The sequence below is a fragment of the Solenopsis invicta genome, chromosome 10, assembly GCF_016802725.1.
Source record: "Solenopsis invicta isolate M01_SB chromosome 10, UNIL_Sinv_3.0, whole genome shotgun sequence".
NCBI classification, from domain to species: domain Eukaryota; kingdom Metazoa; phylum Arthropoda; class Insecta; order Hymenoptera; family Formicidae; genus Solenopsis; species Solenopsis invicta.
Window position 1 is genome coordinate 12,904,289 of NC_052673.1, and position 27,441 is coordinate 12,931,729.

Consider the following 27,441-nt stretch of genomic DNA (forward strand, 5'->3'; position numbering starts at 1 on the left):
TTCCCTTTTTTTCTGCTCCGCTACTCCCACGCGCGTGCGTGTTTTCTCGGTAATTAGGAAATTTCTCTCCTCCTCGCCTTCTTCTGTGTCTGATTCTTTTTTAATTTGTACCCCGTTCGCACTCGCTTGCAAATTTCGTTCTAATTTGCTCACGTAGCTCCTTTTTCTCTCTGTAGGAGAAACCAAGTGCGTTGGACGAAGATTGCTACAATTTAAGGATTTTAAAAATCTCGTTTGAGCTGCAGTCGCTTAAAAATTAAAAACTATTACTATTCAGAAATAAAATTACTTTCCCTTCTTTCTTTCATATGTATTCACGTTCCTAACGTAATCAAGAAATATTCCAGCCACTCTTATTTTTGTAGGTTTCTATTTAATTATCTTTTCATTTTTATTGGACGATTTAAAATGATTTATCAATCAAACTGAACTATTGATACTAAGAAAGAAGTCAAAGTATTCAGAAGCAAATGTTACTTGTGACGTTTTCTTCGATTATTGATTTCAAAAGATTTAATTGTAATGATGAAATACATTTTTGTGTAACATATCTCATTTTTCTTATTTACTAGGAATAAAATTTCATTTAGCCGTATTTAAATCTTTATTTTAGTAAACATTTGGACATCTCACAAATAAATTTTTACGTAACTTTATCTCCGTGCATAATTCATCGTACTTCTTTAAGTTATCTTCTAAATTATATATAATTTTATTTTACATTATATATGGCGGACAATTTAAGCATCGCCAAAAACGTGAGATGCAAAGATAATATAAATATTTACAGAACGGTCACACATTTGCGCGGATCTCGGAGGGAGTCGAAAAATTTTAGCAGACCTAGCGACCCGTCCTAGAATACCCGATCCTCCTCGAGAATGAGCAACGACGCGCGCAAATTCTTCCACGAAATTGTCGCCCCCCAGCATTTTTGCAGAATAGGGACAAAGGTATTCTTTAGCGGGAGGAAACGCACGGGCTGCGTGTGTGTATGTGTGTGTCTGTGTATGCGCGCGACGGCAGATAATCGTGCCGCAGAATCGCGGATCTGATGCCGTGGCAGTGGCCCGTGCCGCGTGCATGCACGCGTGTGCGTGCCGGCCGCGGGATTCCTGTTCCATGGAAGTAGCTGCCTCCGCAGTTAAGATCTCATGGTATCAGGTTTCCCCGATTCGTATCGTCGACCAGTCTCGTCGTCATCCTCGCCGCGATTGCAGTCTCAGACATGTTAGAAAGTATCTTGCCACAGTTTCAAACGAGCAATAATACAGAAAAATATCGTTATGTGAAAAGTATGGATATGATTTTTAAGAATATGATTCTCAAATTAACATTGATATAAAATGTTAATATAAAATATTGCAAATTTTTTTGCAATTGTATAATATCAGAGATAAATAAGAAACGACATTCAGCGTTCAAACTACGTAATTTTATTTTATTTTTTTTTTAAACGTGGCATCAAAGCGCGAGTCTGACATCGACTACATTTTGTGTGTTCGATCGCTTGCTATAAATAAAAAAAACAACATATGATTCCGACTTAGAGCGAATATATAAATATTCCGCAGGCTAGGTTTTTGCGATTAAAAGCTTCTAGATTTAACACAATATAAATCCGTCTGTATATCTCGAAAATAAATGATGTTTCAAAAATTGAAAATATGAAATAAAAACGCGGATAAGTGCCAGAAAACGGATTAATGGTTGGAAAATACATGTTACGTGCAAAAAATATTGTTTATTTAAAAATCATTGTTTTACTATACTCATATTTATTTTAAGCTCTCAATTATTTTATGAATCGCATGTGAGATAACTACGATTGCGTTTTAAACATATTAATATTTCTAAGACTCACAACAATATGAAAAAATATTCAATATTTTTGAGAAAGTATTAAAATATATTTTCTGTTATTGTCCGCTTGAAAGGATCAGCTTTGTCGATAAATTTGTTTTACACAAATAATTCTCATAGATTAGCCATGCATAAAAAATATAAAAAGATGCAATAAAAGAAGAAATTTTATATAACAATATTTTTTTTTTATACGACTACATAAAGCTGGTAATAAAAGATATAAAATGCACTTTATATTATACAGTTTTATATAATCCATCGCGACGTTATATTCTCCTTCACATTAAAGCGAAATGAGTTACGTGCATGTTATCGCGATAATCCCAAGAATAAGTATAGCAGGTATTAAATGTACCGAAGTGCATTCTGGAGAGACGTGGCCCTTAAATAAATCGCGACCGACCAGAAAATATTTTGCGGTCGGGAGATGTGTTTGCGAAAATGGTTCGCGGAGCATCACACGGAGAACCGGCTCTAATGACATTTAATAAACATGGAATAAAGCGACACCTCCGCTTACCCGTAGATCACCGCGACTGCATTGCGGCGTTAGGATTCCATAGCGCGGAAATTGTCGAAATTTATTAAAACTTCACTATCCGACCACGCCGCGGTGAACTGGATTTCACATGCAACGTTCCGAATACGTGCTCGGCACGACGCGACTCCGACATTTCAAAACATCTGCGTAAGGATTCCGAATTTTTTATGGACGTGAAAATCCTATCAAATCTTGTTAACGAACGTCGGATGAAGAGATTATTTTTTATTGACTTATTAAGGGGTCACATACACACCTAGAAGAGTTTAAAAAAAATCAAAGGAAAAAAGAGAAATCGAGACTTACTTACTTGATCCAGAAATCGGTGATGCAATATAAGCATGAAAAGAATTCTGCCATTGATTACCAAAATCTTTAAAAGCGTTTTTCTTAAAATGATGTGTAAGAAAACGGTAATCAATATATCTCGGAAATCAATTAATTAAGTTGAAATTCTGTACAGATATTAATTGACAAGTCCTGTAATGGGCATAGCTAAATCTTAGTATTGAAATAACAATTTTATTGTACATTGAATCAGCTTTTTTTCTTAACAAAAGTATTTTCAATAAAATATTTTTAAAATTATATTTTAAAATATCAATAAACTTTTTTTTCAAAGATGAGCACAGAAGTAATTCTTATTGTACGATTCGCAAAATTAAAAGTCTCTATGTAGCACGACAAATATTCCAGCGTTTTGATCGACAATTAAGATGGAACTAATCTTAGCATTTTGCATAGCCTGCAGAACTTAAGGATCTGCCTATATACTGATGACGAGTTTGTCAGTCAGCAGTTTTGCAGCAGTACTTTTTTCCGTCTCACGGCGTCGCGTAATGGGTGTATTTCGGGCACAGGTAGCTGAGATGATCTATTACCGTGGAAATAGGTCAATTAGGCGGCCTATCCTCGGGCCACAGCGCTCGTTCCCGAATTTCGAGATAATTCTGTTTGCCTGTTTTAATTACAAGACCCGACCTCCACGCCGACAACAAGGCGGGATGAAAGTGACACGTTCCGGCCGGACATTTCGCGACGAGTCATTTTCGTGACAATACTGGTCTTCTAACGATTGTGGAATTAGTCCCGTCCACAAGCACAAGTTTCGCTCTAGTTAGAATAGCGTCGCACGAGAGAATTTTTCTCTAGCAGACGACGTATGTTCTTCCTTAGTTCTTTAGTATATTAAAAAGACACATATACAGAAAATTTTATTTTGCACTGTCCATACGTCATAAGAATTAATGTAGAAAAAAATGTACGCGCATTTCTGATGTTTTGACTTTTAAATGTTTGAAAATAGTAAAAAAAGGGAAAAAATAATAAAGAAAAAAAAATTTATTTATATGCAGGCTTGCTGTATACACACATATTGAATATATTAAATATTTTGTTTCCAAAATGCTTTTTTAAATAGAGAAAAAAAAACTAAAATATTTAGTCTGAACTGAAACGTTTAACTAAACATTAATTGGGAAGATTCAACAGTTGTACAAAAAATACAGTTTATTCATATCAACTACTCAAATTTTTTAACTAAACCAATTCAATATTTAATTGAACGTATCAAACTAAATATTTTAGTTTTTTAACAAATTTTGTTTCTCAATGTATATACACTGCAAACTGTGATAAATTAATCACGTTAATTTTAATAAATAAAAAATTTCAAGATATAGAAGGTCAAGTTAATATTTTACACACATACTTAATTATATTTTGTATTATGCTTAATTACATTCTTGTATAATTTTTCACACGATAATGCAATTAAATTAAAGATTAAATTTAAACATTATCTTGAGCTACAGATATTTTTGGTTACACTAATTTTTTGTTTTATTGATAGAACAACTTAACTATTGTGTAATAGATATTATGCTCAATAACATAAGTACTTACATATACACAAGAGATGTAGGCATATATTCGCTTAATATATGCAATTTAATTTTTAATTTAATTGCAATGCTATGACATATCGCTTTGTGACTTATTTATCTTTATTTATCTTCGTTTACTTTGTAAATCACGTGAAGTTGACTATGTAATTAAGATACTTATTTTGCGTAATTTTCACATCTCTTGTAATTTCACTTTGTATAGAACCTCGGACTAAGTTAAAATTTCATCGAAGCTGTATGCGAGCAGAATTTTCTTTGTAACGCGTATGAGGAAATACTTTGATGGCCAAGTAATAGGACGCCGGTGAGATGAGAATATCGTGCACGGCGGCAGACAGGTACAATAGACGAGCTGACTCTGTGATAAAGTGATCAAAGAAACAACAAAGTATCGGCCAAGTCGGCTACGTTAACGCTCATAAACGCTGTTAACTTATTTAGCCTTACAGCAGTGAAACTAGAACACGAAGAACCGAAGGAACCGAAGCGTCGCATGTTCTATTCCTGGCGGCAAAGTTACACATACAGCTTTTAACTCGCGAAAAATGACATTAAAGAAGTTTAAAATATATCATAAAAGTATATTGTTTTTTATGTTGTATAAAAATGAATAAAAAAAAATGACCTCGTGTCAAGCTTACCGAACTATACACTTTGAGGAAAAATAACTTTATCGCAGCGTCGTTTTTGAAACAATTACATTCCGTATTTTCGTCACTCCTTGCTTATCCATTGTCGCCGATGCTATAGCTCAGCCCCTTAATCCGACAATTACAACAATTTCGCCAGCAGCGAGCAATTATTTCTCTTCCAGCATTCATATTAACCTGTGCGTTATTGTGTATTCAGCATGACGGCATTACAAATGGCGGATGCAATCCGGCACCGAGTAATTGCATTTCATAACGACTTATGAGCTGGTTGATACGAGGGTAATTAGAGCGTATACCGTTGATGCGGGAACAATAAGCTTCGCGAGCCGCGCTGACAGTGTAAACTGTTAAAGGGCGATCGTAACGTTTCGCATTTAATAATCTGTGCCGTAGGTTATCACTCCGTATTTACTACATTGTAGAAACTATCCTGCTCTTAATTAAACGTTTACGACACGTTATTCCCGGGACGTACTCCACCCGGGAAAGTTTCCCGTTCGCAGTAAATATTTTGCAATCCTACGCGCCATGACCGATATTAAATAAAATACAGACGGAGGCGACGTTTTAACTACGATCGACGCCGTCAATAATGGCGCTTATGAAGCACATGACAAAAATTTCGAATAACGCATCAAAAGTGAAGAATAAAAAAAAATGAAAAGTTAAGACAAGTCTCTGTTCAATATAACGGTAAATGTATCACAAAATCGCGCATGGAATAAATTGCTAATGCAATTAGTGATATTTCTGTAATTTAACATTTGAAGGATTCTTTCTATATATATATATATATATATATATATATATATAAAGGTACTTGATTAAATCGTATTAACTTTTAAATAGTTGGATAGTAGGTCAGTTACTAATACGAGTAAGTATATCATTAAATTTACATTACACCCTTATGTGATAAAGTAATGTGAAAATAATGAACTTTAAGACTTCAACAATGGGAGAGTATAAATTGATGAGCTCTGTTGCCGAACTGAAAGTATAAAATATTTAAGAAAACTATGTCTGTGGTGCTGAACCAATCCTATCTATCTTAAAGGTTAAGACCAAAAATTAATGATCATCAACTTGTGAGCTTTACATTAAATTCGCATCGCTTCCGCGAAATCTTGCTCGTCGTTATAAAATTGCATACCCATATTCCAATTTATTTCGAAGCGGCGAATATATGATTTTATAACATCACTTTTTGCACGGCGTTCCTAAAAATGCTCTAGAGCAACGCAAGATGGGAATTCCATCATAAATCCAGCCGCAATAAACGGCGTTCTCGAAACTACTGACCTAAATCTACATATTTCGAGGCTTAAAGTGAAAAAATTTAATCGTCTTCTTCTTTGGCCCTCATAAAAAGAGTTTATATTGGTTTTAATATTTATTATAAGTAATTAATACAGCACTGGCTTATAAAAATTGGCTAATTTCCATATGAGGAAGTGTGCTAAGAAGAAAATGCATTATTCTAAGAAACAGTATAATAAAATAATGTTTTTAAAACTTGTAACGAAATTATAATGAAATAATATTTTTATATTGAAATAGTAAAATTAAAAATAAGAGAATTCATCATGGATGAGTTTAATTAATCATCATTTATTTTAATTCAATTTTTACGAAAATTTCTTTTATTTTCTGTTTTGTCAATGGTCACTGGTACAAACGGATGCGATTTCGTAAATAAATTTGGTAAAACAAAAATATACAGGTACTTGAAAATAGGACACTCTTGAAGGGGGAACGGCGGCGGCGCGATTGCAGCGAATAAACACGCGCGCGACTTGAAATACGCTGATTACTCGGAGCGTTCATAAAAGTCGCGCATTAATTCCGTTCCCAAGTCTTAGATCGAGCACGAGAACAAGCGGGAAGAAGGACGAGCGCGCGAAGCCGGGGTTGTGCTCCTGGAAGGAGCGGACGGCGCGCAATAAAGGCGACCGCCGCGTCGGGCGATATTAAAAGTTTAAAAGCGCGGTCGTAATGAAATTGTTGCGCGCACCCCGAAACAACTCACCGCTTCTCTGGTCCCCCGTCCCCGTCCTTCTCCTCCTTCGTCCCGCGATTGCTGAATATTTTATTCCGCCGTGAGATGCGTGCCCGTGGAAGCTTAATCACGGTCGGTTCATGTGTCCCAACCGTGTTGCACGTAAGAACGCACGTCACGCGCCGGTTTCCCCGTATATCACCTGTGACGTATCGAGCAATATTTTCACAGTTATGTTTTCGTAGTTTATTTCACGCGCACCGCCGCGTTTCTGACGAAAATTGCCGGTCTACAGTAACTAACGCGCGGCTGGTTAGGATACGATAAGATATAAGACATGCAATGTGGCAGAAACGCGATCCGATTTACATTTGTTATCAGTCCCGACGTAATTAGATCATATGCGAAAATATACGTACATTTAATTACATAAATAATTCTGTAGCCACTGTGGAAGGGGTGCTTGGAGTCGCTCATGAACTTCCAACGTGGATTTGAGAAATTGATGGCGACACGGAATGTTTCAGTGCCATTTGGTAAATGCGACCAATCTATTATACTCACTTTCGAAATGCTACGAATATTACCACCCGATTTTGGTGGCACGGCCGAAATCGTATAAATAAAAGAGGTCTTTTAACGTAATCACTCGCGCACGGTAGCCAAGTTCTCGCTTCATCTCGCCCCGGAAACCCCCGATGTCGGATTACTACGCCATTAGCGCTCGCGTAAATCCGAGGCTTCTATCGGGCGCACCGATATTTCTGGTGTATGTGGCGGGCCGTACTGTTGTTTTATTAAGACGCGCTTTCTCATTAAGAAGTCTCGCGCCATTAGCACGATCTACCGCACGAGCGCTCGCGGGATGTTCATTCGATAAATTAGCGATACCTCGCCAATTCAGTATACGCGTTTCCTCATCCGTTTAATTCTAGAACATAAACGAAAACAGAATATATTCCATTTTAATAATATGTTATGCGGTATCTGTAAATAATTACAGAATAAGATAAAGGCATCGTGCATTGCATTAATAAATTCTTTTATTTAATCTTTCTTCTTTTTGTTTATTAATAGATCTATGGATTTTTAAAATGTGCATTATTTTTTAAAGTAAAATTGAAAGAGGCAATTTTTGCAATCAGTGCGGCTTTCGGTGGTTTTTAGTTTTTGCGGTTTACTGCGGAAACAAACTGTAACAACAGAAAACCGCAAAAAATTGCAAATCGCAAAAAACTACAAACCGTTAGAAATTGCAAACCGCAACCACTTTTAAAGTAAAATTAAAAGAGACGCTTTTTGCAATCAGTGCGGTTTTCTGCGGTTTGTGGTTCACTGCGGTTGCGGTTTGCTGTGGTTGCGGTTTACAGCGGTTGCGGTTTACTGCGTTTCGACTTTTACAAGCCGGGATAGACTTTCATTCTCTAATTTTATTCTATTAATTAATTTCAATTCATTATAAAGCTTGATAATCCAAGACTATCGAAACCTAAATGTTTTTTATTTTAAAAGAGAAAGACGTTTATAAACAATTGAAGAAAAGATAAACAAAAAACTGAAGGAGACGCGCGAAATTCGAGATGCTCTCTGGCGGAATAAATACGTGGCGCGCCCGTTCGTCTCGGCATTTCTATTTCTCGTTATTCCGCCGTACCTTTTTGTTACTTTAAATTTTCCCAACGCGACCGTCTCCACCCGCGCGTTCCGTAACGTTCTTTATGCGCCGGTATAAACACAATTTCTGGTAAGCAAGGCTCGCCACCAACCCTCGTGTATCCACGCCGCGCTTTATATGCATGCACGCTCCCCCCCCCTCCCCGCCCTCCTTTAGACTTGTCCTGTGGGATTCGGTAAGATGCACAGCAATTTCTACCGGATTTACAACTTGTGTCTTTCCGCATTATAGCTTTAATTTCGGTTGCATTAAGAGGCAAGCATCTTGCTAGCCAGCTACCCGGATGTGATGTCGATTTTGAAAGTGTACCGAAATATGTATAATTTGTTTTATGCATCTATAGATACACAATAGATACAGTCATGTATTTATTCGGAATCATAAATTTCTTAATTGCACAGTTGCAAATTGTTAGACTTTTGTGATATCAAGTAAGTACAATAAAAAATCAGAATGCTTCAGCTTGTTTAAAAATTATACAGAGTATTAAAATTTTAAATATTTATACGTAATTTTTAAATGCTTATATATAACTTTTAAATACTTATATATAAAAATCATATGTAAAATTATAAACGTAATTAAAGTAAACTTTTTCGTTTGTCCTTGCGAAAATTCAACTCTATATAAAAGTTCACCATGTAATTTATTTTGTATAATAAAAAGTAAAGTACAAAACTGATGAAAGTAGCTTATGAAGAAAGCTTATGAACTAAATATGATTTTTGATGAACTAAAGATAACTTTAAAATTCAGCTGTTAAAAAATGATTTAAAAAATTGTTACAAATATCTTAACTAAAAATTAAGTTATTGTCACGTTCAAAATGTAAGTAATTATCGTAATATACTATAAGCATTGGAACGTTGAAAGTTAGCTGTCTAAGTACAGTTTTTCACGACAAAATTAAGAATATGTATAAACTGTAAGCAAAATCTTATTATCAAACACGTTTCATTAATTTCATTTTACGTAATTTGAACCAAGAGTCGTCCCATAGAATCCAAATACGTGTTTAAATTTCAAGAATTGTAATGTTCTCAATAATATAAATCACTTTTTGCTGAAAACCGTGTCATACTTTAAAGCTCTGCTCTCTCATTGCGATATTATTTATATAACGTTAAAGAGATAAATGACATACAATAAATTAATTGCTACGTGTAAGTTTTATTTTTTAGTTTTTTATTGAAAATATAATAATTTTATGAAATAATGGTTTTCATCTGTCAAAAACTGCCGTGATAGCTAAGAAATATTATTTCAGGAATTTTACGTAACATATGTCTCAGTTTGTTTCATATTTTACAAATTTCAGGATTACGAGTTTATTACATTTTGATGGGAACTAATAAATAAAGCTGTACAGTAATTAATTTATTGCGTGTTATTTCTTTTTGCCTCTGACGTCATATAAATAATATCGCATCTCGACAAAGCCAACTCTTAATTATTTACATTTTTCTGTAGTGACTCCGAAAAATACAACAGTATAAAAAAGTGACCTTAATTATGCGCTTCGACTCCATCTGTAAGAGGAAAAATAAAATTCACACTGAATAATAATATAAAATTCTATGATCACGTGCGCGAAGAATGCTTTTCTTTTGATCCGCGAACGTAGTCACTGCCAATTAATGCTAACCTCGCATTGTCAAGCACGCGCTATAGAATATAGTTAGTGTTTCCCAGTCATCAATAATTTATCTCAGCGTTGATTCAGCAAATGGAACTTTTGCAATTATAATATTCTCATTAACGAACCGCGCCCGCTGACGGCGCTTATTATGCCGCGGCCGCGCATCAACATTACAACGCCAAAGTATTACCGATGCATTTACTGTATTAAATAATATGCTAGGAAATGTAGGCGGTCGTATAATATTGCGATGATCTCCTGTTTTTTGCTAAGCCGCTGACGTTATTCATAATTATCTTTAATATTTTCCGCATTGTAGCGATTATTTTCATCTTTGGCATTATTTCAATGTCCAGTCATTGAAATAATTAATCAAGTTTTCTGCTGCTCTTACCAAAAAGAAGGAAAATATAATATATACGCATAAATTACAGTTTTATATTGAAAAATAGATATAAAATGTACCGGATTGTCAAATTATATATTTCAAGGTACATTGCACAAAGTGATGACAAAATTCACATAAAAATATTACTTTAATAATTCATAAATTTAATTTGAATTTGATAGAGTTTCCAATTTTCTTCTTCATTTTTTGCAGCACCATGAATGCGGACGAACAGCTCTCTGTATTGGCAGTGGGTGAGTGAAAATTTCTTTTATATTCATAAAAAAAATAACTTAAAAATGATGAGAACAAAAGAGCTCAGACTAAAATGCTGCGCATAATTTAAAATATAGGATTTACTTTAAGAGAATATTAGCTTATAGTGAATTAATTCACGATTATATTTAAAAATTAATGATATTACGAATTTGTAATTTTTAACAAACGGAATTTCGGCATTGAAAGATTTAATTCTGACGACGCATCAACATTCATTCGCCTTTCGATGTCTTATAAAGATGTTGATATGACTATAAATATTCATGTTTGCATCAAAATAATTTTCGTAGGCGAATGGCTCGGATAACGCAAAATTCGTGGTTTCCATCCGCTCGAAATACTTCGGAATTATGGTGGCGAGGTCCCATGTGTGGGTGGGACGACAGGATTGTAATTCGATTATAGATTCCATCGACGTAGAGTGTTATTAACGTTGTTACGCAAACAGTAGGGTCGCGATTACTGGCGATTCGTTGATACCGAGTGGAATTATTAAATAGTTTTGGCCCCCGCATACAAGTACTTTATTATTTCTTCGATTGTTTCTAATAATTGTAATTTTGTGGAGAATAACGCATAATTCAAGTACATTGAACAAAAGTACTGCAAGATTATTATTGATTACTCAGTCATGATATTTATTTATGTATATTCAAATATTCGTATTTGATCATTGATTATACTCCACTCATAATTGATCTGTATGTGATTTTTATTGTTTTAAAACTTTAACAAAATATTATTGACTCTTGATGTTATTGAATCTGATTTAACTGATTAAATTTAATCCAGTTCTTATTATCATAAAAAGAAGTAAAGGAAATGATTGTTATGTATATTTTGATATAAAGACTATTATTAGTTACTGAAAAACCGATTAATAGAAATTAAAACGTTTTCGTTATTTTACCGTGATATAATTCTATTGTATATTCCTAAAAATTAATTAAGATAAATTACATCAACAGCGAAACAGTTATTGCTGTAGTACGAATAAAATAAAAATAGATTTGGGAATTTTATTATATAGATTACACATTAAACGCTGAAGACAAATTTATTTTTCAATATTGATAACGGGGGAGATTAAATTTTTTTATCGGTGCGAACGTGACCGATCGTTGTTGTTCCAAAATCCACGGGCTTTTGATGCTGCGGCATTAAGAGGCTCGCCATTAGTCCCAGTTATTAGCTATCAAAGCGCGAGGCGCAGTCAAATTAACCATAAATTACAGTCAATGTTGGGGCGAGCGATTATTTACAGCCGACTCATGCATACGCATGGCGTATATTTCGTCCGCATTTGCGATCCAGCCCCCCGTCTCGCGAATGGCACTCGTAATCATAAAATTCTAATCAGGCGATTATTGACGCGATACTTCCAAGCGAGATTATGCTAAAGCGCGCTCGCGAACTCCCGTACGCCGTAAACCGCGCATAATCGTTAAATCGGAAACATATTTGCGCGGATTTTTCCCGCCGCGTTTTAGACGGTGAGATTATCTGTTAACATTCCCTCGATCCAACGTCACGTCACGCTGATTATTATTTTCAGATAATTAGCCGACGCAACGTTATCATATATAGCGTTTATAAATAATTTCTACTATTCTATGATTTTTAAGGATTATACATATAGATGTTGCTCCATTCAGCTAATAGAGCGCTTTAATCCGTAAAATTAATTAGGTAGAAAAATCTGCGGTGTCCAATTAAATTCGCTCGCGAAAGGGATGAACGATTCGGATCGCTCGTAAAAAAAAAATGATTAACGGCGGAAGCCGACGAGGTGGAAAAGAACGGCAGCTTGTTTCGCGCGAGATAAGCGTTAGAGCGGCGCGAAATAAACGCCTTTCCGTAGATGATAGCGATTTCGAGCGAACGAACTGGGAGGAGCATTAACGGGAGGAAAGCATGGGAAGAAAGGCGGAAGGACCCGGGATTGGTGTATGTGCGTCCGTGCAGTAAGAGAGACATCAGGAACCTATTTCGAAGTGGCGCGGCACGATTTTCTACACTTACTCGTCCATCACGCTGATGAGTTCGCAGGCGGCACAATGCCGTAAGAACTCGGCGAGAGATAAGACCGAAAAACCGTTGAGCAATCCCTAATCCGCGCGATAAATATTTCGTACGTACGTATATGTTTTATGGTGAACGAGAAGAGAGATTCGCGTGAGCTGGCACGCCGTTAATCGTCGATTGCACGTTTTACTTTGTTTCATGTTACGTTATGTTGTATTCGTTTATTTCTCGCGTATACTTTTCTTCCAGATCGAAAATATTTAACGTCGAATCTTCTAACTACCTTTAATGATAGCTGAGAACTGCATTTCATCTCGCACAATATGATATGATTTAAACTTTTTTGTGAATAAAAAAATATAACATATCAAAAATCTTTCTATATATTCAACCAGAAAAACCAATGGGTGGTTACCGCGAATAAAATAAGTAAAGAAGGAACAACGTGTATTTATACCCGTCGATAGGTTCTGGATCACACTTTGTTTTTTCCATTTTCATCAGCGGCTCTTATACCCTTCGGTTTCGTCCCGCTTTCGCTTTCGATGCAAATTTTTACCCTCAGGCGTGATATTAAGGGCTCGCCAGTAAATGGCGTCTTTTAATATCGAGAACAGTTGCTAGATCACGTTCCATGGAAGCTTTTACATTGGCGGATGACAATTGTACATTGTACAACATCGGCATCACCGCGATTTTACGATCTTATATAAAAAATAGCACAATATAGAAAATTTACAATTAAAATCTATGCTGTATCACAGATATTAGTTAAAAACACATATATAGCACTTTTACAAATTTTATATTGATTTCAATACTGAAGAGGAAAACACCCTTTTTAAATGTATTCTGAGACGCTGCGTGCGGAGCTGCCAAAAATATTCTATCGGACCAAATTTTTAAGATATATCAAACAAACAGTTGGTAGCACTGTTTTATTGATTGTGATATTACAATCATTATTTGTTTATAAAGATAGCTTATACAACTGTTTTAATTTATATTATGGCATAAAAGTCTCGAGAAAATTGTCTAAAATAATACAAATTATTTCTGCTACGGTTGTTGGCAATAATTATTGGAAAGTAGGACTGTACGTAATCACAAAATAGCTGAAATTTGCTTACTTGTATTACTTTTTATATAAAAAAAATATACAAATTAATTGTTCAACATTTCTGATTTTTTCAAACTTAAATAAAACTTTATTATATATTAGAAAAAGATTCTTATATCTCAAAAACCAGACATGATGGAAATATTTTTCGGACTTAATGTTCAAAAATATCCTAGAAATAATCTTCTTATGCTGTTGCATAAAACCTTAAGAACTAATATAGTAAGGATGCTTATTATTAAATTACAATAATTTACTTCAAGTCAACTTCAAATAAACAATCGTAATTTTGCAATTTTTAATTTTAGAATATGAATATGAAACTTAATTTATTAATTAATTTTTTTTCCAGTTTTTTTAAACAATTTTAAATATGCAAACGTCTAAAGTAAATTTAAAATTAAAAATTAATCCAATTATCAAAGACGCACATCACAATTTTCTGAAACTCCGACACGATATTCTATCATTTATATTTCTCATTTTCACATTATGCAAAATGTTCCCTCATATTTCTTCGAAAGTCGCGTCTCATTGTCGCGACCAGACCAGTCCGTTTCCGTTGTTTAAGAGACACCCAGTCTGCAAACAGTCAATCATGGGTCCGAGGGGTGACTTCTAGGGTGGAAGACAATTCGCACAGCCACTGAATATTATGCTCTCTCATTGTACCGCACTGCACGTCGTCATCCCCGGCGAAAAGCAAGACGCTCCCTTGCCAATTTATCGCCGCAATACCCACCGTTGTTTCCCATTGCAAAGAATACTCTAAACAGGAACGGATAAATTTTCTCTCTTTTTGCGTCTTTATATCTCAACAAACAATCGTAGAAATCTTCTATCAATACCGCTGATAGATTAATCAGTATCGTTGTTGGTTATAGATATACTTTTTAAAGTCCGTTAATTCGCGAATTATAAGTACGTCATAAGAATCAATTTGTGACGGTATAATTATATCAATATTAAAATTGTAAAGTCCATCACGACTTGCTGCAAGTTTTGATGAAACTCATCACGTTACGATTGTCCGTTCGGTCGACAACCTACGGACAAACTACCGGCTGCAATGGGAAGCAATCTCAGACGACAAAGATCTGCCGTTTTCAAGGATAATTAAGGATCTTCCGAGCGTCTGCGACCCTCTGATACGAGACAGAAGTCAATTAATAATCCTTTGTGAAGGAGCCAGTTTGGTCTTCCTTACAGGCGACTGTATAATATCCCGACGGCAGCGACGACAGCGGCTCACCATTCAAGATCGGCATCGGGACAATGGCCGCTTAATCCTGAAATTTTTTTTAATTATCTCGGTACGGTGGCTACCGCAAGCTAATTAAACTTATTCCGAAATTTCTTTCGCAAACATTATTCATTATTAAATGATTGGCCACTAGGTGGATCGAATTAATTCGCGCCGACTTGAATCGAGAGATCGAGAAGTCCTATCCTGCCTAAGAGGATTTTCACGTTCTTTATGATTGAAAATAGAAGATCGCATTTGTATGATCGTCTTCCATTGTTAATTAACGCACGTTAAAAAAGAGTGAAACAAAAATAAGATTTAATAATTCAATTTCATAATTATACGCATATCAGTTGTCATTCTATAAATCGCTCATCTGGTACAGCAACGACGTAACTAAAAATTGTTTTGTTGAAGATAACAAAAAAAAAAAACATTTTTATCTACAAAAAAAAATTTCGATTAAAATTTAATATATTGAACAAAGAACTAATGATACGTTTATTTTTGTATAATCGGCAGACCAAATCATTACATCAAAATTCCATTTAAAAATTACATTTATAAAATTTTAGTGATTTAAAGTATTCCAACTGAAAAATTTTATTTTTTGAAATATGTCGTACAAAAATGACTGATATCTATCTACACTATTTATATTCAATCTTTAAAAAATTAGTTTTATTAAAAAAAAATATGTATATAACATACGCACATATGCATATATGTAAAAAATATTTTTCACATTTACTTTGAACTTCAAAAATGACTACGCAAATGAGAAATACTTTTATAATACCGTCGGCATAAAACATACATAAAACCTTTCGTAATGAAAAAAATAATTCTAAGAATGTGAAGTATTTACAGCGAGAGCAAACGCGTATCGCTTACGAGCTGCTCTTATGCGATAAAGTTGAAAAATTGTGCCGCTCAAATGAAAGAGACGAGCCTTTAAGGACCATTTTATCTGTCGCACGGTAGATCCTGATGGTCGCCGAATATAAGCGTTTCGTAATAATTTCAAGGGCGTCGAACCGGGTAATTCCCGAGTGCGCCGAGGCGCCAAACGCGATTATGTAGCGCAGCCGGAACTGGATATTCCGCGATAATAAAAATTGAATGGCCGGCGCCTGGCCGTCGAAGATACGAGCGTAATTACGACGAGCACTCAATTCCAAATCGTCATGTGCATAAGCGTGCGCGCGAGTGTGCGCCAACAATCGTTTACCCCTTTCGCTCGCGATACGACCACCGTACGCACATTGTTACAACAATTTCACACCTTAATTAACAGGCTCCGCGACGAAAATATTTTTCCGAAAGGATGTTATAACGAGCGAAAATTAATTGTTTTTAGCTTGGTTGTTTATATCGATTATGGCAATCTGTTGAGCATTTATTAATTGGATTCTGCTAATCGTACTGTGAAAGTAACAGCGTAATAACAGATTAAAATGAACATCTGCGCGTGAAATTTTTGTAATTATTGTTGTAATTTTTGTAAAAAATTTTAGATTCACGAAACATTATAATTTTAAACCAATTATAATGTTTTGTGATCAGAAATTGTTTTAAATTAGGAGATAATAAGATTATCTGTCCATAATATTGTTTCCTAATCTGTCAATCTATTAATCATGGTTTTCCTTATTGGTTTAAATTTGAATTTTATTAATATAATAATGCTATAATTGATTATTTATTTATCTTTGAAAAAACATTTCTCGATTTGTATCAAACGGAAGTGGCAAATTAATATTGATTTAAAAAGAATGAAGTAGGTCGAAAACAGACCGACTGTAATTGTATGGCATTCATTAGTCTGCCAATTAAGGTGCCAATAATTTCAAACTTCAATGAGCAAATTGCTTTTGAAATTTTTAATACTTGATCACGAATAATTCTCATGAAACGCAATAATGCCGATTATCCTGAGATAATTTATTTATCAGTTTTTGTTCACATACAACAATATGTTTGTATTAGGATATTTTGCTGTATTCTTCCATTTCAACATGTTTTACAGTATTTAATTATTTACGGCAAATTTCATAAGTAACTTAATTTTCATAAAATGTAATAAAAACACATTTTAATATTCGAGCACGATCACATAATGCATTTGGAAAAATGGCATAAAGTAAAAGAAATATTTTTTATTAAAGACTTCTTATTAAATAAACTAAGAAAGTAATAATTTAATGATCTCTTATAATTATTGAAATCGTAATCACAATACTTGAATGAGTGTTGTGACATACACGGTTAGAACAATTTTTTGAAATGTAGATCTGAAAATAATTTATGTTGAATTAAAAAATTTATATTGGACGTTTAAGCTGATTGCTAGAATATTAAAACCTGCAGTAGTATCATCATGCATGTCTCATATAATAATTTTGATAGACATAAAATTATTTTCTGATCTATATCTAGCTAAATTTTTAGATACTACAATAAAATTGTTCTCTTCGTAACAATTGCGAGACACTCCATTAGATATTAATAATTGAATTTAATAATTTTAATCATCCTTATATAATTCTGACCTTTCAAAATTTTTGCGAGTAGAAGCAATAGCTCGATCGATGTCCGGTATCAATAAAAACGGGTGTCCGTTTTGTCTTCCTTGCGACAAGCAATTTCGTGATTTACAATGCACTCCGATCGACTAAAGCGAAATTGCATTCGTTACGGTGTCGTAGACGTGCGTCACCTCAAAGTTTTCTACGACGGACCACTTACAACTTCGTTACAACTTCTTCACGAAGCGCGGACGTAATCTTTCGGATTTATTGGCTCCGCGTCATTTCTGATTGCCGGCACGTATACTCGTTCAGGAAAAAGAATTCCGAAAGATTATCTTTGCTTAAATGGCACACGACGCACAGTCGAATCCGAAAGTTTGAATCGACGATAAATGAGTAAAATTTCAGAAATTAAAACCATTGAAAGAGAATTATCTGAAATTTTACAGCAATTTTGAACATTTTATGAAGCAATTTTTCTGATAAAATTTGAACATCAGAACTATTAAAATTTATTTTTAACTTATTCATAATATATCCTATTAACAAAATATAAAAGATATTTCTTATTATAAAAATAATTTACACACATAATCTGCATTTTTTTCTTATGAAAATGAAAATCATCAAAATATTTTTATTTAAATTACACTTTACTTATGAAAACATTGTAAAATACCTCATTATATAATGAAAAATATAAAAAAATTATGAATTTTTGTTATTTGTTTTAAATATTAGTATAGATTCAAAGATTTAAAAAAAAAATTTTTTTTTTTTTTTTTTAATGAGTTTAGAGCTATGACACATTGCTTGTTTATATTTTTTATAATATTTTCTATCGTCATATCATTGATTTAAAATATTATTGCTTCAAGTGCCTTGACAAACGCGTCCGGTTTTCCATTTCTTAGAAAAGAGCATTTTCTCAAAAGATCACCGTAGACGACAAGTCTCCGATTGGTCGATCGTACGGTGGTATACTCGCGTCGGTAAACTTTTCTCGATGCTCGAAGGCAACGCGACAGATTAAGAACGGCCGGTAAACACGCTCGGCAAATATCAAGTCGTGCATCTCGGCCTTAAAAATAACAGACTTTTCTGAAAGCACGACAGACACGTCGGCGCGTCAGCCACTCGAATATGAAAGGGAGACACACCGGGAAGAACGCACTATCCTGTGCTTGGACGCCGTGCAGGTGTTATGATACCGCGCGTTTACGTGTTTGCTTTCTCATGCCGAGAGAAAAATCACGCTCGCGATGGCTGCCGCGAAATCGACGACTCACCGCGACGTCAGTGCAAACATTACCGTTAATTAATTATGTATTAAGCATCTAATCTGGTCAACTAACGTTTTTTTTTTTATTGTACCCCTCTGGTGTTTCCTATTAACGCAATTAAAAATTTTTAACGGGAAAGTTGCGATGTCATTGCAGCAAAAGATAATTTTTAATAGCAAGCAAGGAGTGATGAATATTGAATACAACAAATACAACAAAAATAACTTACACGATTGTATCTCTTGTAATTAATAATTACGTACAGTAAATCATGTTTTAGTTTAATATGCATGAAAAATTATTGTAAATTTTGTAAAAATAAGTGAATATCAAGAAGGATGTATTTGCAATTGGATACACAAATAGACATCATCAATCTTTTATTCGCAGTTTGATTAAAGCATCCACAAATCCACCTTGATGAGGCCATAGAAAATTTTTTCTCGGGTTGAATCAATAAAAGTCAGTTCAGGATTGACGCGTGAAACGAGTTCTTTTCTTGGCACAAATTTAAAATCCTTGATTGCGATATTTTCAGTTTTAACAACGATTTATCTCGACTTGAATTATTCGAAACTTTTTCGCATTTTATTTGCTCCATTTCAATCGATTGAAAACCTTAGAAGATACCAAAGCGAATCTTTTCACTGCTTTACATTCCACCTATGTATAGTAGCTCTTCTGTTCTGAAAGTCTCAAATACGTCAATTCTTCTTAGAGGAAAGGGTTAAGTGGCCAACCTAAAACGCGAAAAAAAAGAACCGAGATCGATTCGTTCCCGATACGCCGCAGTAACGATCTCGATTTTTCTATCTCGAGGAAAAAGGTCGGACAGGTGGAGAGGGGGAGTAAAAAAGAAACAACACGGTTATCGGTCGATCCGTAACACGTGTGCGTGCGTCTTGATGCGAGGGTAAAGGAGGTTTGCGACAAAAACCAAGCACGGCACAAAAAATCTGCAATAATTTGATAAGAAATGACGGGTCGATAAAGATCCATATATATTTCGACAGAACAATTTTCAACAAACGTTATACACAATATAGTTTTCATCAAACTAATGTAAAAGTAAAATATAAAAAAAATATAAAATTAAAGTTGCGTAGAGTATAAAAAATTTATTCCACTTAAATGCACTGCAAAACGGAAACTCGTCGAAACGTTCCGTGTCTTGATTATAAAAATGCATTCGGATTTAGCTCTCTTCTGAGAGAAGAGAACTTGATCGCTGAATGAATTTGTTGACGGGGCAAGGAACCTTCTATACAGTCAATCGATCGTATTTTTGTATACTCGTCGAAGTTTTGTAATCTGCGATAAGTTCATGTGCGCGGAGTATATGCCGTCTGAACACGGCGCAAGCGATGATGCTTTACTCTCGGTAGCAATTTTACACGATAGTTCTCCAGTGAGCTGAAAGTTTTTCCCTTTTGTTCACGTAATGCTTTGCAAAGCTTTTTATGGTAACGTGGAGTTTCAGAATGTACAATCATTTTATGCGTGATTATGAAAAAACAACGTATTTTATAGTAATTAAAAATTGAAGCGTATAATGATAATATATTTACATCTTAAATTTATAAAAATATTACGTGATATATTGGACAAAAAGATGAAACATGTAATTCATTATAAAATATTGTTACTGTCTTGAGTTTTTCAAGACAATATTAAATTATTCTCTGTTGATTACACAAATATTGAATGGATTATTGAAATTTTATATCAAAATTCTCAAAGATATCGATTGAATTCAATTAATTCAATTAATATCTTCTTCATTCATGTATGGCTGGGTACACAGATATTGATCATGCAACAGAAAGCAATCTTTTTATATCAAAGATTAAATATAAAATGTGGATAAAATATTTTTAGCATAGGACACTAGGTTTTCAAGAATATCGATATTTTTCGATACGAACTTTTGATTCTTTGAAACGTGTTAATTTTATATCTCGAATAAATCGAGTTATAAAATTAATGTATTTCAAAAATTATAAGCGCAAAAGCAGATTCAGAGTTGTATTTTTCCGTTTCTCAGCTAATCGATGGCAGACTGTCAAGTCTACCTACGAGAAGTCACCCTATCATTTCCGCATTCGTTTTTTTTTTTGCTCTTTTATTATGCGCGCGCAAACTCAGACAGGTAGCAAAGCTCGTTCTATAAATATCCGAGAAAGGAGTGTCGCACGAAGGCGCAGGGAGCAAATGAACAATATTCTAATCGATCGACCGGAAAAAAAACTCAACTCCCACGAGGGCTTTTTCCTATCTCTTGTGTGCATCGTTGATTCGCGGATTTTTTTCTACGCCGACCGCAACTGAAAAAAGCGTCCAACTTGCGACGCTCTCTCTCATCGCGAAAGGTTTATCAAGCAACCATCGGTAGCTGAGTTCATTCAATTATAACAAGTTTTAACAGCAGATTTTATATTTCAGCGAGAAAATATGTTTGAATCTACAGCGTGACAACGTATGCAAATAAATATCGCACTTTTAAGAAATAAAAAAAAAAAATAGAAGTTGTCATCTTAGATTTTGTAAAACGGAAGAACGTAGGGAGAGTAGAAATATTTCTGAAATTAATATCTCTGTATATGACATACAAAGATATGAGTAAATTTTTAAAATGTAGAAAGCTTCTCCTTTTTCAATAACTGCTAAAAATTAAATAATTTAAAAACATTTAAAAAATTTGAAAACATTTGAAAACTCTTTTGCCAAGAGAAAAATCAAAAACGTAAAACATAGATGCTGATATCAATATTTTATAACGCATCATGTCATTACTTGAAATATTACGAAAGATGCGTGACAGAGATTATGCGTCATGAATTAAAAAAATAATAATAAATTGTCGCAAACCTCAAATTGGTCTTGCATTTCTATTTGTTATCGGTCAGGCATTTGTATAACTGTCCATACTCCTTAACTTGTCAGATCGGCAATCGCGATTGATCGCGCTGATAATTTGCGCACGTAGAACGCTCGACGTTCCTCCTGCATGTGTATCACTCGCATGCACGCGGTCGCTACCGAATATTGTTAAGCGGAAGGAACACAGCGAGAAATACTAAGTACGCCTGGCGCGAGTTTAATAACGGTTCGGTATGATAATTGAGGCATAAAAGATCGAGTAATCTGCCGCGGCGCGATTGACCGAAGAACGGATTCGAGGGGGATGTGTTCGTCGCGCAGGGCCGCGTCTTCAAAGGATTTCGAGAAAGACTTGTGAAAAATTTCTATGCAGGAAAATCTAATGCAAATGTGATAATGTCGACTTTATGTTAGATTTTCCATGTAAAGAAAGAATTTTAATTGCACACGTTATGTGTGTGTACTTGTGTGTATTGTATATCATATGTAGTTATATTACATACGTAATATGTTACACGTTATGCAATGCAGAGATATTCAAGTTTTACTACGACAGCTGTTGAAAAGTAATGAGATTCTTTCCGAGGAGTTCAAAATTAGTTTTCCCGCTAAAAGTTTGGCAAAATCTCTGATTATGCAAATATTAAATATCGAAGCGTAAAGACTTTTAGCGAATTGAAGAGCGAAATTTCAAAACCTTAAGTACCCTAAGAAAAAACTTGATTTTTAATTGACCTTGTAAACTTTACTTTAAATAACACCTTAACTCTTCGGACCTTTGAAAAAAAGAAAAAAAAAGAATTCTTCGCCTTTTAATGTGCTGCTTGTTGCAAGAGCAATTTATTATTTCGTCAGAAATAATTTTTGAAATTGAATATGAGCGATTCCAAAAGATTGAAACTTTGTCACGATTAAATCAACCTTTTAATGTATTTCCAAGAAATGGCGTAGATATGTCAAACGGAATATGAATTATGGCATTTTTTTTAAGAATTACATGCGGCCCTGGACTCTCGCATCTCGGGGCCCAACTCAGGTTCTATTACATACGCGTTGTACGCGCGAGTCAATTTACGACGGAAAGTAGCTACGTGAAATTGTTTCGTCTAAGGTAGTGGTTAATTTAGCCTCGGATTCCACGGCGGTGGCAAAGGAGAACACATGCATACAGCGCTGCCGCGCGGGGCATGCGGGGTGGGCCTTTTCGTTCCTCATACATATGTGCTGCATGCTACTACCTATCACACAAATCGGAATGAAATTTTCCGCGAGTGAACGCAAACGTGGGTGCGCGCGGTTTCTCGGTTAGGGTTATTAAATTAGACGGTTATTACAGCCGGGCCGGGAAGCAAGAAGCGCCGTGGTCGGTCAAATGGCGGAACTGGAAAAGGGCGTGGAGAAATCGGCGGTCATTGTACCTTCGGTGAGATCAGCTGACTCCGATGCTTCCGCGTTGGATGCGTTGTCAACTGCGAAACTTGGAAAGTTTTCGTTTGACTAACGATAAAACGTATCGATCGTTGCCAGAGTACCATTAGATCGGATTGCTCTTCTTAGTCCACTAAAGTAATAAACTAACAATAAGATACGAAGTTCACTGAACATTACCCTTATATTTTGAACAAACAATGTGTATTTCTCCATCTTTTAAACTCTTATAACGGCCACTACTTAAAACTACTATTTAAAGGAATGTTTAGTATTCCGTTGAAAAATTGAGAGTCACTGATAGGAATTTATCGATTGTATATATGTATTTCTGTATATATGTGATGTACGCGCAATATAAATTTAATCTTTTAACGCGCTCTTTCATTTTCGAGTCGCAGAGTGGTATTGGCCATTCCTGTCTCTCAAATATAAAATCTCCAGCGTTCGCTAAAGTTACGCACGCATCATTTCTGCGATACCGTGTCGATTCGCCGGATTTAAACACGATGAACACTTCCGCCGATAGACCCGTCTCAGGAGGAAATCTCCGTGACGGTGATGTGCGCCCTTTGCATGTCGGCATTCGCGTTAAGGCTCCGAGTGGACCAAATGACCAGTCATAAAAGTTATAATGAGCCAGGCCCACGGCTGATCGGTCCGCTCTATAGTGCGCGCTTCTTCGTCCCCTCGTGCTCTCGTCGAGGTTTCTTCGAGCTCTCCGGTCGGTCCTCCTTTCTCTTCTCCTCCCGTCCCGCAGTTCCTTCCCTCCCCCGCTTGCCCTGACTCCTCGCCCGATTCGGCCGATGGCAATCCATCCATCCCTCTCGACCGCGTGGACTCCTTCGATACGAACTGTACTCGGGTACAGTCGAGATAATGAAAAGGCGCGCTCTCTCTCCGTACGTTCGAAGGAACTTGTGGAATCCGTGCCGACGCATTGTACCAGCCCGCCATTATCCCGCTCGCGGAAACTTCGGAACAACGGCGACGATCGGATCCCGCGTTTTTCGTGCCTCGCGCTCTCGAAATCTCGCTTGCGAGACATTATGTAAATAATGAGTGCCCCTCTCAGAATGGACTGGTGGTTTGGAGCGATTTTCGCGACGCCTCGGTACTCGAGCAAAACTTGATCGCTTCACGAAAGATTGCGGTTCAGGCCTTGCCTTTTCGATCAAGTGAGAAGAGATTGGGAAGAGGTTTCTTTAATTACGCTTTGTATTATTAAACGTCTGTAGAGTCGAATTAATAATGTATTGCATCAATAATAAAAAAAAGGTAAAAGAATTTTTTTGAAGTGCAATAATAAATGTTGTATTGTTATTATATTTTAAGCACGAATATTCAAAATCGTTTGAAAGATGCAGGAGGTCCATTACGTTGTATTATAATGAAGAGCATTTTACGTGTATATCAGATATTTACCTTCAGTAATAACAAAAGAAATTCAAACAGTTTTAGATTGATTGTTGCATAGATTTTTCTTTCGATATCCTCGATCAAACTGGAATTATTGATGCAATAATCCTTGTTAATTTCCCGTTAACACATCCTATAGAAATTTACCTCGTTTCGACGCGTCTCGCTTTGGCGTACGTTGGAACGAGGAAGCAGACGACAGGAACTGCGAGAAACCATGACATGTTTTGTGTTTGTGTCGCGCACTGTACGCCTCGTCGAAGAAATAAAGAAAGGAAACGACAGCCAAGAAGAAGAAGAAGAAGAAGAAGAAGAGGCAAAAGAAGGAGGAGAAGAAAGCGAAGAAGAAGTAGAAGAGAGAAAAGAAAGGAGAGACACAGGCCAGTCGTCGTCCCATGGCGTGCGATCTACAGAACGCCTAATTTTTTTCCATCTTTTTTCATTCCTGCCTTTCGTGCCCCTGGTGGGCCCCTCCGTCTCTCTTTCGCCTTCTATCTCCGTCGAGAAAGTTGCCGCGTGCATGCTCTTCATCTTCCTTCCTGCCTTTCATCCTTTTTCTGCACCGATCGTCCACCCAAAGTCCCCCTTCTCCCCCCGAAATCCCTCGTCTTTTTCTCCCGAGTCCCGGACCCCTCCCCCGCTTTACGTGCGTGTACCCGGCCATTCTTTTGTCGAATCTTTTCCGTTCCTCCTTTCGTTGCCGTTCTTCGTAGCGCGGGGGCGGCGCGGTATTCGCGCGGTACTCGCACAGATGGAAGAAGAGAGGCTCAGAGCGCGCCGGAATTACGGCGAGCGCAAAGTCGTGCTGTGGCTAATGAAGTCGCAATTCAGCGTTTTACCATTCGCCGATTCTACCGCGGGTCCCATCGGACTGGAGAACGGTTGCGGGGGAAGAATGTGTACCGCTGCCCGAAGGGAGACGCGACGGAATTTATACTCGATAGACCGCCAGAGCAAAATTGTTGACAGAATTTCACGAGTAACATCATGGTTTTCACGATTGATCGATACCGTTTGGGCATTTTTTTTTTTTTTAAATAAATGAAATTGTTTTGAATAAAAAAATGTTTTTGGAAATTCTCGTCGCCTCGAAATATAACGTAAAAGATTTAGGATTCGCAAATTTGTGATAATTTACAACGATAAGACTTAGTTATCTATTTTATATTACTGCACATATGCGTGCGTGCGTGCATATATTATTGTGGTCCTGTAAGTAGAAAAAATTAGACAAAACTTTCAATCAATATCAATCAAATTTCTTATTTTTAGAGGCACGTATGAATTGTAGACTTTATATAGTGAAGCGAAAATTAATTTAAAAATCCTCCAAAAATATCACACTGTTGCCTCTCGATAGAATACGATGGATAGAAAATACGAGTGAATATATCTTTGGCATAAATAAACACGAAGGTCAATAGGTTCTGTTTGCGTTCCACCCGCAGGGATGCATTTCGACACAGCCGGCATTTTATGCATTTCGACGGGGTACTGAAATTTTCATTACGGTTCGCCGGTGCTCCCGGCGTGCGGTAAGAAACAAGGAAACGAGGATTCCATCGATTTAACAGCTTCCTTCGGAATGCCGGCGCGTCCTCGCATCGTATTACAAAACCGCTTGGCACGTGTTAGCCGGATGCAAATGTTGCAGACTAACGCGGCATCAGGCTGGCGTACAAAAAGCGGAAGCTTCTTAACGATACTTTCTCTTATGTGTTAAAAGCCATAAGCGTGACGAGTGACGAACGTAACTTCGACAGAGGCTCAGCTTTGCGTCTTCTGAGATGGACAGAATTTTTAATTTTCAAATTTGCGCGGATAATTTTGCGAAGAAAAAAAAATTAAGTCCTAAAGGAGCATTAAAAAAAGGAATACGATTAATAACAAGCATGTCTAAAATAATAATAATTATTTTAGATATGTTTGTTTAATTTTCTTTAATTTCGATTCTTTGATTCTTTAATTTTGTTTAAAACAAATCTATGGCGGAAGAGAAACTAATATGAATTGCTCAAGTGTATTTGTGAACATATAATTTCTTTATTTATTTCAATTTATTCCTTAATATTTAGGAAAATTTCTAAAAATTTTGATATTACAAAAACGTTGATCGCTGTACCAATTACACTATTTCTTTTAATGTCAAAAATTTGTAATAATGGCAGAAAAGCCCCCCTACTCTGATTACATTGTTATACGATTTTTTATGCGAGCTGCGTGCTTATAGGTAAGAGTTATGGAGGTTCATAGAAGGTTCCGGTCGAAAATGAGCGAGCGATTACGTTGGAGCGTGTAATCGCCGCCGGTAGTGCGCTTTACGCCGATCGTAAGGAAGTTTGCATTGCCGCGCGGAACTTGGCGCTGATTAGCGAACTAACTTGGCCATCGACGCAGTTGTAGTAGCTGCAGCTTGCTCGGCGCAAGCAAGGCATTAAGTGAATTTTGCGAGGCGAGTTTTAATGACGCAAATGTCATCAATAAACTTGTACTCGTGCCATTCCATTTATTGTAAATCGCGAAAAACGAGAAATCTCGCTCGCGTAAGCAATCGGTGATAAA

The 27,441-nt window shown here is 35.8% G+C and overlaps 1 protein-coding gene across 6 annotated transcripts in view; it reads left to right on the forward strand.

The window, feature by feature from the left end:
* LOC105193213 (latrophilin Cirl) overlaps window positions 1-27,441 on the forward strand; it is an 803,058-nt gene that overhangs the window by 192,537 nt on the left and 583,080 nt on the right. For all 6 annotated transcript variants that reach the window (XM_039454371.1, XM_026133332.2, XM_039454374.1 and 3 more), the window contains exon 5: window positions 10,882-10,922. In XM_039454371.1, the coding sequence (XP_039310305.1) occupies window positions 10,890-10,922 (33 nt within the window). In that variant the 5' untranslated portion in view covers window positions 10,882-10,889. The remainder of the gene's footprint in view (window positions 1-10,881; window positions 10,923-27,441) is intronic.